At 40.8% G+C, this 14,386-nt stretch overlaps 1 protein-coding gene across 1 annotated transcript; it reads right to left on the bottom strand.

Annotated features, from left to right (window-relative positions):
• Positions 1-3,879: 3,879 nt before the first annotated feature.
• On the bottom strand, positions 3,880-12,506 carry LOC107190023 (protein sickie-like). Its single transcript, XM_015578738.1, has 7 exons — positions 12,465-12,506; positions 11,500-11,850; positions 10,609-10,836; positions 9,762-10,176; positions 8,782-8,923; positions 4,687-4,931; positions 3,880-4,172 (listed from the first exon to the last, which is right to left on the bottom strand). The coding sequence occupies exons 1-7, from the start codon at positions 12,504-12,506 to the stop codon at positions 3,880-3,882; spliced, it is 1,716 nt and encodes a 571-aa protein (XP_015434224.1).
• Positions 12,507-14,386: the final 1,880 nt, after the last annotated feature.

The raw sequence follows: 14,386 nt of genomic DNA, 5'->3' as shown, positions 1-14,386 counted from the left end.
TACGTTATATTTTCCCCTAGTGGAAGCCGAGTTTCCTCGTGAGTGTACAATGTGAACAATGGGTTCAGTGTATCAAATGTTACCACCGGTGTGTTTACATTGTATGCCCACGAAACAAAAATCTTCGACGAACTAAAAGTTTCGGAAATACCAATTCTATCTATATATTATATTTCGAGAATTTTTGTAACGATTCATATAAAATGTTTTCACGTGGGTTTATAAGGAATCAGGTGAAACCAGGTGCTACACATATTGACAATTTTATATCTGTTCCGGCGATCGCGACGCTCGGTCGTCGAAGTCATGGGGCGAATAACTAGCTGCTTTTTAATTGTATTCGATACACGATGTTGAAGGGGGTCGCTTGCGTGTCGAGCAACGAGACTAGTGTAAATTGTCTGTGCCGGCTTGAAGGTAGACGTGAGCATTGTTGCTGATGAGTTCTAGATAGAGGTACACGTGTGGGTAGAGAAATAGGGAACAGTAAAAAGGTAGAGTCTGTTGGAAGACAAAGATTACTGGGTAGGAAGATTTAACTGGTCTGAAGGTGTGCAGCTAATGGTGCTCGAAAAATTAACTTTGTTGGGTTAGGTGCACGGTTTAAGCTCCAAACATGACGTCTATTTGTTTGCTTCCTCGGTAAAGAAGATCCTATTGTCACGATACGATTTAAATGAACGAGATTGTTGTAATTAATGTACCATAATTTTATCAGATACGATGTTTCTGTATTGTTGTAACACTTGTTGCTTTATTGAGAATAAATTTTGAAAAGTGTATATCTATTTCGGTATGAAAACCTAACTATTCAACTACACGAAATGAAAGCAATACGCAGAAAAATCTAGTGTTTTCGTACTTGGTAACGCAACCATTTACCCAACCATGACCTATTTTAGTGTCTTCGTAGTAGGTACCTCAACCATTTTACCATTTATCCAACTCGACCTATTCTAGTTCCGTCATAGATGGTACTTCAAAGTTCAAGATGCTAAAGGTACTCAAGATCTAAAAGATATGTAAGACATTAAAAACGAGGACTTACGACGTTAAAAATAAGTTCACTCCCAAATCGATCTTTCCAATTTATAGACAAAGTATCCTAAAAACCACGCACAATATAAAATTGAAAAACAAATATTTTACGATATCACGTTCAGTAACATCTAAAGAAAAAACTTTTTGATTTTAAACTACGTAAACAACAAAATTAAGTAGAAATTTAATGTTCGAAGGATCAAGAAAATGACTAAAGCTGTTGTATAAGCTTTTTAGTTTTCTTCTGATTGGCACCTGTTCAGTTCTGACTAAGCAACACTTCATTACCATTTACACGATCCTCGAAATACACCTTTTATAGATCTGCATCTCGCGGTGAGGATTGATTAAAGGATTATCTCGCAGAAAACACGGATTTCTACGTAGGGACACGAGCTCCGTTCCGGAACTTGATCGATCCGTGATGCGCTTTCAGATATCCTATCGTGATCAAGCGCTCGATAGCGAGAACCCAAGAGAAGCTGGCCTGAAACGGGTCGATTAAATCGTAATATCTGTCTCCCGACGTGTCTACCTTGTTATTCCCCGGGGATCAATGATTCAGCTCGATACGGGCTTCTTTTTCGACGTAACAATAATTTAGCGGATTCAAAATATACTGGCCCGACTAGTTTTTTTACCCGCATATAGACCTTGGGCTACGCATCTTTTCGGATCGACGAACGATCCGTGGAGATTGGTGGAATTATTCGTTCGAATCGAAATTCTGAAGAAATAATGAAAGCCTCGAATCATGTAAAATAGAATAGTATCTTATTCATAGGTGGCCTGATGTTTAAATAAAAAAAAAGTATCGAAATAAAATATTAATGGAGTAAGAATGAATGTATTTGTTAGAGTCGACATTTTAAGAATTTGTAGTAAGTGTGTGTGAATGTGAATAATTTGATAAACTAACAAGGGAAGGCACGGAAGTGTCCCCCTCTGTCTGTTAAGTAGTGAAAAATAATGTATATGAATTTGTTGAAACCACCCCTCAAAGTTTCGATCCAAAGCTGTTTTTATTTAAAACTATACCTGGGTCTAACAAGACCAATCGAAAGTCGTGCAACTGTTTTAAAATCACAGAAACAACGTAATACAGTCAGTTGTTTAATTTTCCAAGTGCATCACGTTTCAAAATAAAAGCATCCCTCCCTTATCTAGCTCCTGTCCGGAGCGCAAAGATAATCACTGAAACAGTAAACAAACCTAGAAAGTATCACGAGCGTAGTATCCGCCGATAAAGCGTTCCACAAAGAGAAAGGTCGGTGTACGGGGGACCCGATAAGCTATCGACAGCAAACGATCGGCTGTTCGCAATCGGGTAAAAAAAATCTGAACCAGACGAACCGTTCCGTTTTCAATTACATTTCATGAGGCGTGTTTCGCCGCGTATTGCACGTCCAGTGCTTCATCGATCCAGTCCTCGTGTATCACTGTACGAACCGGACATTGACAGATGCACCAATCGACTTCATTCAGGAACAAATCAGCCAAGCACTGTGTCACACGAGACCGATACGCGACCCACGATGTTCTAGCACACACTGACGCGGTTTGTTTGGATCCAGAATGGATCCAGGACGCACGACACAGCGCCACGACGTTCGAAGTAGCGCGTCTCTACACGAGACCGATACGCGACCCACGATGTTCTAGCACACACTGACGCGGTTTGTTTGGATCCAGGACGCACGACACAGCGCCACGACGTTCGAAGTAGCGCGTCTTGACACAAACTGAACGTAAACCGACCGCCACTGATCCACCGCGCAGCGATACATGATGCCCGGAGCGACTGCCTCGCGTCTGATTGGCCGAGGCCGTTGATCTTCCTCATTGGGCGGCCACTCAGACGCACGGACGCTTCGCGGTGCAACGGGGGTCGAGGGCGCGGGTTGTTTGAAACTGTTGCGCGCGGTTTTGAATCGGTCCAGTGTTCGCGGGCAAATTTTTCAGTCGAATAATTTGTAATAATTCGCGATAATTCGTAATAATTTGTAATAATTCGTAATAATTCGTGAACGAATAACGAATGAAAAGAAACTTTAAATTGTAATCAGAACGGAATTTATTTCATTGATCAGCTTGTAATTTGAAATTTATTGGAGAAGACTATTTGTAATTTTTACTTTGCAAATAGAAAAATATTTTTTTATTTAGAATGAAATATAGGGCAAGTAATAAATAGTTTCGCTCAACACGTTAAAATATTCTCGCGGAAATACTACGCTGCCCCGTACAATACCGTTGGTACCATTCCCGTCAAAAAAAAAGAAACTACAAAAAGATCCCAATGAATACGAACTACCGTTAAGATTCGAATACCTGCCCCACGATACACGGACCACATCCACAAGTGGAGGTCTGTCGGGATGTTTACAACTGGATCAATAATAAATTCCTAACTACCCGCCTCGACGTTTCCATACTTCGTCCCATGAATCACTTATTTTTTCCGCGATAGTCCACGCGTACGCCAGCCCGAATGGTTTCAGCAAAGTGAAACCGTGTTATCTCGCGTCAATTCCAGAACTCGGCGAGAAATCATAATGGGAAACAGGCGGACGATGCTTACCATGATAATGGAATGATATATTAGCGTCCTATAGGAAAATTATTGCAACAGGTTCGGCCGGATACAGGCTCGTTAGAGGACAGAGAGACGAGCGGCTCGTAACTCCGTTAATTGTAGTTCGGTTCGATTAATTATGATTAATCATTTGCACCAATTCGCCACGCGGATAACTCTCCGTGGTTCTGTCTCGTAAAGGAGGGAGGGAAGGGCGGTGGACACAGATCCGTTTCGAGCAATTGTGTGTATCAACCGTGACGTCAGCTTAATAGGTCGGTATATAAATTACGAAATAGGCAACACGACTCGGAGGCGAACGGTAGCAGGTTGTTAATACACGTTACGCGTCTGACCACGGGTTTTATCGGCACCGGATAATCTATGGCTACATGTCTACTCACGTTTGTCGATAGCTGGCTGGTCAACGAGTGGACCTTTTCTTGGGCGTCCATTAGCTCACGACGCAGTTTCCTCAGCTCGTGTGCCTGCTTCTCCTCGGCTGAACTGTAGAGACTGCTTGCTGTCGATACCAAAGATACAGAGGAACCATGGACTGCGGACAAAAAAAGAACGGAGTTCTTGACGTTTTTTTGGCTCGTTTTTTTTTAACAGAAATTACACACAAAACAGAAAAAGAATCGTAAACACTTCGATGTTTCTTACGTTTCAATGGTTACAGAGCGTTCAAAACTAGTGGGCCCAAAGGCAAGCGACGTTATTATTAAAAGAGACAGCTATTTAGTTGATTTGGAGCTTTTTTCTCGACGTACGTGTTATTTATGAATTTTTCAATTCACCGACGTCTTTATCTAACGTACAAAACCTTAAATATTTGATAGCAAACTACATAAGAATGTTTATCAATTACCTAATTATTAACCTAGTACTAGAGAACAAGTGAAATTATACAATTAACAACAACGCCAATACGTCTCGAAAAAGAAATCGGACACAGCACAATAATAAAAATAAAAGAAACTCAGAAGTATGTTTCATTACTTTTGGACACTCTGTACGATAATGAAAAGTGAGAAATATTTCAAGATGTATTATGAATGTTAACTTACTGTCATCATCCTTGTGCACGTGTTGATACAAATTGGGAGGTTGACGGGACGTGTGCGTTGGCGTCGGTGACGTTGGCTGAGACCAGTGCTGCCCTGTACACCCGGTAGATCCCACAGGGACACTGTAATAAGGTTCAACACCCACGCCCATGCCAATTCCAATTCCAACTTCTTCGCCGACAGAGGACGATGCTCCACTTCCTCTAGCTAACATTGATGGATACATTTTTTCGCTTTTCGTGGATCTGCGAAAACAGAGATGTAACCATTTAAATCCATCGGTAGAGAACATCGGAATGGTGTATTATAAACTGCTCCGAAGATCGACAAATAGTTCCAACGGATTAAGTGTAAGTAATACCAGTCAACGATCCGCTGTCAATCGTATGGACGATGTCGATTCATTACTGTTTATAGTTACTACTATGCTAGGTCCTTAGGGCAATAATTATTCAACGAACTGTTTGTATCTTCGGAGAATAAAAAGCGCGCAACGTGCATCGATAGAAGATGTCTAACGTCCACTTTTAAAACTTGTCGCAGACTAACTCGGAACGGAACGGAACAGAACGGAACGGAACAGAATGGAACGGAACGGAACGGAACGAAATGGAACTGAACCGACGCATAAGATTTCTTCTTTCTAATTAAGTCATCATTTTGTCTTCAGTACTACTCATTTTTCCGAACAGAAAACATAACCTTGTCTCACTACTGTGGACGAAGTACGAAACTGTTAAAATTGAAACTAGAATTAAAATCGAACCAGTCTGTAGATGAAGTACAACACGACTCCGTTCTGTTCCGACAATTCGAATTCGAAACCGTTGCGTTCCGACAATTCCAATTCCAATCCGTCCCGTTCCGATAGTCACAATACCAATCCGTTCCGTTCCGACAGTTAAAATTCGAATCCGTTCCGTTCCGAGCCAATCTGCGACAAGCTTCACATTTAATCGGCCGCCGCACGGTTTGAGACACGAATACGCGAAACAGTAGCAACAAATGAAGTATGTTATTATAACAGTATCATTTCTATTATCCGCATAACACTTCCACAAAATGAATCAATAGACTAGAAGACTATTTTCTGCAATTTTGTAGATGCACTAATTTACTATAGTACTTTATTTTTTATTACGGTATTCGAAACGTACGGACCCGTTTTGGTCTTAAATTCTGCAGTTTCGACCGCGAAACAGATGCAAATATCAGAACACCACAAGATGGCGGATTTCGTGAATGTTTTCGCACACGTGACCGCGGCCGATCAGACGTTTAAAAGAGCGTTCAATGATCCACAAACTTTTGTCGAAATTGTCGATACTTTTTAAATCACCCAAGTACAGTTGTCTATAAACGATAGAGAAGCACAGTCATCGTATATCTGTTGCAGCTTGTGCGACACAATTCCATTCAGGAACGAACACTGATCAGATGGTAAACAAACGTGTTGCTCCTGATTGCAATTGTGCGCGCGCGTGTGTGCGTTCGCTCGAAATAAAAATCTTAGGATGCGAAGAAATATCGGCGTGTTTCGTGCCCCCATCCCTGTTTAAAGGGTTCGTTAGATTCATTCATCACGTTGGACGTTCATGGGCGTAGCCAGACTCGCCCCCTTTGAACAAAAAAAAGTGGCTTTTCTGTTGCACGCTACAAAAAAAATTTGGATTTTGCACCCCCTCCCTTCCCAGAGTTACAAAAGGGTATAGCAGGATAAGGGGGTCAAAAGTGTCCTTAGAACGATTTGGATTCAACCCTTTATCTCGACCAGGAGGGTAGTAAGAAAGAAAATTCGGATTACTGGTTTTTAAAGAAACTAAAAACCCTAGTTGCACAGAATTTTTTTTAATATAAAAAAAAGATATAAGAATAAAATATTGAACTGTATGACTATGAGTAACTTCAACTTTTCGAGGTGGGTTAAAATATATCCCACCATGCATAAAAAGGTAAGCAAAAGGTGGGACAGTTTTTAACCCACCTAACCCTAAAGAGTTAAACAGGGAAAATAAAAGAAAAACCAATAATCCGAATTCTCTATTACTATCCCTGGTTGAGACAGAGGGTTGAAACTTCGCACAGACTGTTTTTTTTTAACAAGCTATCAAATGGTATATTACAAGTCCAAATCGGTCTAAGGGCACTTCTGCCTGTTATACCCTTTTTGCGCAATATTTAATATTGCAGTATAATTTGAAACACGACGAACAGCCTCTATTAATAGAACGCATACATTTTCGAGGATTCGTGACTTTAAAAACAAAATAAAATGTCTCTGGCTACGTACGGCCTTTTTCACTGCGGCAGTCGATGTGCTAATATTTTTGCCACCCACCCCCGACTGATAACCTGGCTACGCCCATGTGCACGTTCCACACGGACAAGTGGTTCTTCGCATCCGAGCGTTCGGTTTGTTTAGGACATCGACGAGAACCAAGTCTATCTACCTGGCGAGTGTATACGTAATTAGTCGATCTGAAGGAGGCTTCTAATTAGAAGATGAATGCCTCCTCCGAATAAGAGTCGAGGGTCGATTCTCCTATCGCGTATACACTCGTGCAGTTCCGTGAGAGCGCGGCGAAAGGAAACGAGTCGAATGAACGAACAACAATTGTATAATAGTTTCCGGTGAAACTGCAATCGCGAATTACTATTTGGAACTGTAATCGTGTTACCGAAAATTGAATAGTCACGAAAGTACCCTCGTCATAGACCTGGGAAGCTGTTTCATTGATTTGATCTTGACTGCCCGTTGCGTTCAAGATTTCGAACGAATGTTTTCGACTCGGAAGTAGTCTTTTGTTGGATGTGAAATTTTAATTAAAAATAGTAAAAAAGGAAATTTTAAACTGATGCTACGGAAGTGTATGTATACAGGGTGTTTCATTTAACTTCACCGCATATAAAGGGTTTAAGGACGGAAGTCTTCAATTTAATGTACAATATCCTTGAATTTTGTTATTTAACATGAACATAGATCACGTCAGCGATATTAATACATAGATTTGTTCGTATCTTCTATCTAGTTACATGTGTATAGATATAAATATTTCATTATATAATTTTTATGTCAATCAAGATAAATGAAACACGCTGTAGATTCGGAAATTAGACCCTTGTGTATGACAAGGGTGAAAGAAATACCGAAACAACAGAAAAAAAAGATCAATGAACACGTAAATTAGGGTAATTTTTAGTGACAAGGGATATTAAATGAAAGGTTTAATACACAAATACCATATATGGTATGTGCAAGATATTATTTAAAAAAAAATTGAAAAATTATTTCTTGGATACGTGCGAAATTTCGTGCTGAATGTTTAAACATGCTACATACGAAGGAGTAGACTGGTAAATGTTCCACCATTTAATTCTTCGCATGGATAAGTACTTTCGTGACCACTTGGTACATCCAAAAACTAAACTTCATACATCACGCGAATCAAAAGCGTTTCCTTTCGTCGCGTCCAAGAAGATTCGTAAAGAAGCTCTAAAACATGCGTTTGCACAAGAAGCATGGACGAATCACAAATACAATATACTGTATATATATACTAAGAAAGTTGAAATTCGATTTACTGTAACTGACAACTATACTGCTATGGAGTCAAACGAGAAACGTGTAGAACTCGATATATACATATATACATATGCATGTATAATAGATACAGATGGGCATATGTGTGTATAAAGTGCGTATAACGATCACTCGTGTGTACATTTAGGGTATAACACCCTAGATGATTCGTTTCTTTCAATACTTATGCATGGAAAACAGGCTCGACGAATGTGTATTCTAGATTTTCGCACTACCTTGGGAATGTCCTGTCCCGCAGATGGCTAGAACGGTATCAAATGATCTGCGTTATTTCACCGTGAAACGAGCGATTGCTGTCGTAGAGTGGGTTATAAATATACAGAATCATGAATGGAAAAAAGCTGATCAGTTTTGAAACAATATATGGTGAGACGTTTGCATCCTCTAAGTCATGCATCTATACATATAGACGTATGCAAATGACTTCTAAGGATGTCGTAAGAGGTCGTGGTAACTAATGCATGGAAAATGATCGTTTTGCACGATGGGCTTACCTGATGGAATTGCTTCTGTTCAATCGCGGCGGAGCCGGGGAGCCTGTAGAGTCCCTTTGATGCATCAATAGACGAGCGTGGGTTAAGCTGGCACGATGAGATCCCAATGACTCCACGCTGTCCGCCTCGCACAGGCCCATTCCTGGGTTTACAGAAAAGTTACCAAGTCAGACCATTGTCATCAATAGACTGCGGAGTTTTATGCAGTATAAAAGTCTCTAAAGTACAATTTATGAAGACAGGAGCAAATGTACAAATTTATTTTCCCTCTTAAGCATCTTATACGGTTCAGTAGAAAATAGAAAACTAGTTAGATCCGATGAAAGTTTGGTTTTATATTGTATTTCACACAGCCCTATAGGTTATACATGCAGAAAACCCACAGTCTAGTCATCATAAACATAGAAAACGATTCTTTTGAATGTTCCACAGAAGAATTTCTATCATAGACGTACAATCGGACTGGAAAATATTTTTAACCGTATCACCTGAATCAAAATATTTCAGTCGATTTATTAAGTGAGACATGAAAACATATCTCAAATGTTCCAAGGCGAAATCTAAAATTATTTTGATTATGAAAACGAAATACAAGAATTACTGAAAAACATTGCTTGGATCATCGAATACAGATCACTCTATATAACAGAGTTTATGACCATTAAACGTGGATTAACTTAAATATAAAGGTCAATTGAGAGTTCCAGTGGAAGAGGAAGGTATGCCACAACAGTAGCGTTGTGAGATATTAAAGCTTTTATGAAAAGTAGTGTAGATCAAGGTATACTACGACTGTATACATACACAATCATAGTACAGGCAGGAATCTTGCCACATAGTAATAAATTAAAGGATAATAACTAGTTCACAAGAGGTGCCAGAGTGCATACAAATCTCATTCTTCAACAATTTCTAGCACATCTCCCCCTACACTGGACCCCTCAATTGGTCTCATTAGTAGCAACTTTGGGGGGATGTACCTTGAGAACGTCCACTCGGTGTATAAGTGTTGCTGTGCCTCATCCAGGATGTAGTGTACGGACTGTTGGGTGTATAATATCCCTGAAGATCAGGGGCTGCATAATTGCTACAGGTGTCGCTGAGACTTCCGTCAGACGGTTTCAGAACTCGCGGCGAAAATGAACCGCCGGTTGGACCAGCGCCGGATCCTCTTTCCCGATGATGGGCGGACGCGAACAACGCCGTGAATTCCGGGCTGCCTGGCTTCGGCAGGCTCTGTGAACCGAGCATAAGACGGTCCCGTACCGATTGGGAAAGTTGACTGGCGCTCGGACCCGTGAGACTGTAACTCTTATAATGATGCCCTTGACTCGACGTGGAAGAGTTCGCCTGGAGTTCCGTGGTGCACGTCTGCGTGCCACCAGACACTTTAACCTGCAATATCAAATTGAGATGGATAGAAAACTTTTGTTCGACAACATTTGCCAGCGGTAATTAACCTTTATGCTGCTGGGTGATCCCATTTGGGACAATGATAAAATTTGAAATTCAGCGCAGCGTATATGTTATACAGGGTGTTCCGCTGAAAACAGGGCCACCTAAATATCTTTATCTGCGATCGTATGAGAAATATTTTTTACGTAACGTAAATGGTTTCAAGTACGAAGCGAATTCTCTTCGATAAATAACAGAGGGCAATATGAAACAAAATTTGTGATTGTGTTCACTTGTGTACAACACATAGGAGATTTCTTTTAGGTTACAAGAAAATACAGAATATTATAGAAATGATCCGATGAATATCTTAGTTAATTATACGAAAGGATGGAATAACGAGCTCAAGAAGGAAAATGAAAGAGCAATTACCTTTGTTCTCGGAACGGCGCTAACTTGAGCCGTTCTCGTAGTATCCTTGCCGCCATTTTGGACTCCGTTAGGACTGGGACTGGTGCCAGCGCTGTGTCTCTTAACGTATCCAAAACTCTGCGGTACTCCACGAACTTTGTTGCTTCCGCTGGTCGACGTTCCCGACGATACTTTCTGAGGTTTCTCGCCGTTCGCATATTCGGCCATGGCCTGTTTCCGGTGTTTATCCTAAGTAAAATCACGAAGTACTGGTTATAAATTCCTAACCGGCATAGTAATCAACAATTACAATTTTCTAAGTACACGGAAATACAACACACTCAGTTTGACGAGTAACTGAACGAGTTCATAGAATAAAACAGAAAACAAAAATGTAATTTACGGTAATATCAAACAATCAGAAGAACTCTACAGTAAATCCTCGATAAGTGTTCGAAGGCTCCTCGGCAAGGATAGGTCCCTATGTATATTGTTTATAACATCTTTCCTTCAGCCGCATACGACCATTAATTTACGAAATATTTAATCTTCAGTTACCGAGTAGCCTTCGAACACTCATCGAGGATTTACTGTAATCAGATATGATCAGAGTCACAAGTCAATCGAGAGATTATCAACGAAGAAATACAGTACTGCAATCGAGGAATAAACCTACTAGAATCGTACAAATCAAAATGAATTATCAAACATTCAAACGGTACCAATATTTACACAAGGATAGTAAAACGATCAAAACACCAAGAAGACAAGAATCGAGACGATGTTTGCGCAGGGAAAGAAATTCAAAATTTCTGTTTGGGAAACCGAATCTTCCATTTCGAAAATCAATATTGTCCGAGCATGGGGACCAGTCACGACGGGGAGAAAGCTACAGATACAACAAATGTTTACCTGGGATCGCCTGGAGGGACTAGGACTCGGGGGCGCGCCCTCCTTGTCTCTCTCCCGGTCCCTCGCAGCTCCGGCCTCGATGTATTTTTTCCATTGCTGGCTGTTTGAACTGCTGTTCGCGGGGCTGTTAGAGCCCTGTTGCTGTTGCTGCTGCTGCTGGTGTTGCTGGTGTTTGAACGCCGAGTTCTCGGTCTGCTGCGAGCTGTCAGACTTTTTCACGTGCGGATGATGGCCGCCCGGATGCCTCGAGCTCACCACGCGGTACACCAGGTTGCTGCCCTGTTGTGCACCTTGGGGGGTGGCCGAACTACCGCCACCCCCCACAATCACGCCGCCACCACCCGGCACTCTCTGTTTTTTTTTTTTTCAAGACAAACAACGAGAAATTGTGTTTCGTTAAAATTTTCGAGTAACATTCGCAAAGATACAGTAAATCCTCGATGAGTGTTCGTAGGCTCTTTGACACTGACAAGAAGTCGCTAAGTGTAACGCTGACTTTTTAATGAGGCGCAGTGATAGAGCTTGGAATTCTGATGTTAATGATATTTCTTTCAGATGCATGTGGCCATTAGTTTATGAAATATTTTATTGCCAGTTCTGGGGACCGTTCGAACAATCATCGAGGATTTAGTGTAGACTGAGCTACTAACGGATTATAGACAGTAGCTCATGTGCTTATCAATAATTACTGTAAAGTGGTTTATAATATCAAAGCTAGGTGCGTATGACGTCATCGAACTATACAGAGTGTCCTAAAATAGGTGTAAATCCTTGAAAGAGGTGATTCCTGAGGTACTTCGAAACAACGTTTTCCTTAATGAAAAAATTCTCTGAGGCTTTGTTAACGAGATGTTAACGAAAAACCCTGACCAAGGATATCGTTTTTCGTTAATACAATTGTAAATATAAATAAATTGTACATTTACTTCTATTGATTTTCTAACCTAGTTACGGAGAGAATTTACAGTGCTACCATTAGGTTCGTGCACAAGTTTTTCACCTGACATTCTGTGTGCACGAAAAGGAAACGATATTTTTCAGCCCCGATTTGTTTATTATACCGTCTGCAAACGGTAATAGGATAAGAGCTGTAAACAATAGCACGACCTGGGTCAAGGACTTCCGGCAGAGCCCGATTTCGCTATTATCGATTCCCGTGCCTCGAGGTTCGCAGAAGTCAGAACCCCTGATGGTGTATGACTCAGAGAACAGACGCCAAGCCGGCGGCCGTTCGAAGGGGCACGCAGAATCTGTGCTGGTTGTGTTCGCACGTAAACCTCGACTCTTTGAAACGGGCAACTCGCATTTCGATTGAATATTTTCCATTCGAAATATAGTAAATACATGTTACGCCATTCAGAACAAACGTTGCGCATTAATGGAAAATTTCATTTGACAAATACAGTGAATCTTCGACTAATGCTCAACACTCACGACCGCTTTGGTACAGTTATCGTATGAGAACACAATGTTGCACCTCTTAAAGGTGGAAACAATCGATAAAGATTGAAAACCTGCGTATGGGTGAGACAACAACAATGTAAAAACGAGTAATTTTCACTTTCAATTCCTTGTTAATGAAAATTTAAAAAATTTTATGTTGGCGTATTACATTACTCCACTGATTGGTTCAAAGGACAATCCCCCAGTAGTGTGGATCACGAAGAAGCATTTAACGTAGAGACCTCTCCGAGCGCTAATCGAAACTTCACTGTATTTCGGAACATTGCACCGTATACCAGCTCTGGAAACCTTCTCGTGCGTTAAACACTACAATATTGCGGCGGAATAAAGGCTGCACACCGTCCAGAAAGTGGTCTGTTTCTCAATTTCCCCAATTCCAGTTCCCCTGTTCGCGACGTTAAACTTGTACGACGTGACTCATGGGGGTAGAAACGGCCCTTCAGGTTTTTACTGTTCGGATCGTAAACGTACGGTGAAAAGGCCATAAGCCAGACAAAAGGTCCCCGCGGGTCAAGCGCGAGTTTTTCTCTCTGGTTGCACTGTTCCGAAAGCGTAGTTTCACGGGAATCGGGGGAACGCCCCGTAGTCGTCGCGTAAATCCCGGTGCTTGCGCCTCGGAACCATAGGGGAGAGAGGAACACGATCGAGAAACAACAAACGTCGTATCCCGGCGACTTCTTTGCTTTGAGGCGACACACCACTACCGCGAAAATTTAAATAAACCAGGCCCTCCTTCCGAGTACGGGACGCACGGTGTGTCGGCCTTTTATTCTTTCCGGCTGGTTTATTATCCGAAATACTGACGCGGATACATCCCTTCGTTTTTCTCTCTCTCTCTCTCTCTCTCTCTCTCTCTCTCTCTCTCTCTCTTTCTCGATGGAATAAATATTATCGTTGGACGAGCCAGAAATTGTTCTGGATATACAGTCGATGTAAAAAGTATTCGTGCACCTTTTAAAACGGAACAACTTTTTTAAAATTACTAATATTAATAAAAATTTATAAGATCAATTCAGAAATATACCTCTGGTAAGATATTTATACAGGGTGTTCCACGTATGGCTTTGTTACGGCAAAACATTAGCAAACTCTAACATAATATCATCCCTTAAAATATTGAAACTCCTTAAGAACATAAAAAAATGAAATAAAATATTCTACAATTCTTCAGTGTCAATTTTCACTCTCTATCTTTCTCAGGCATAATATTAGTCATATACCCAGAGTCAAACTTAACATGTATTACAAAATTATCAGGTCATATCCCATAAGTAAAGCGAATTATCTTCTTTCTTTACAGAAAGTGAAATACAAAATTGTAATTAAACGTATAAATCGTCTATATGTCTATATTCCTCAGTTTCTCAGAATAGCAAGTTTCAGTTTCCCTTCCAAAAATATCAAAGAAAGTTCACATTACCGA

This window comes from Dufourea novaeangliae, unplaced genomic scaffold (genome assembly GCF_001272555.1).
Source record: "Dufourea novaeangliae isolate 0120121106 unplaced genomic scaffold, ASM127255v1 scaffold172, whole genome shotgun sequence".
NCBI lineage: Eukaryota > Metazoa > Arthropoda > Insecta > Hymenoptera > Halictidae > Dufourea > Dufourea novaeangliae.
The sequence above is the reverse complement of the archived record's forward strand: the minus strand, read 5'-3'. Positions and strand labels throughout refer to the sequence as shown.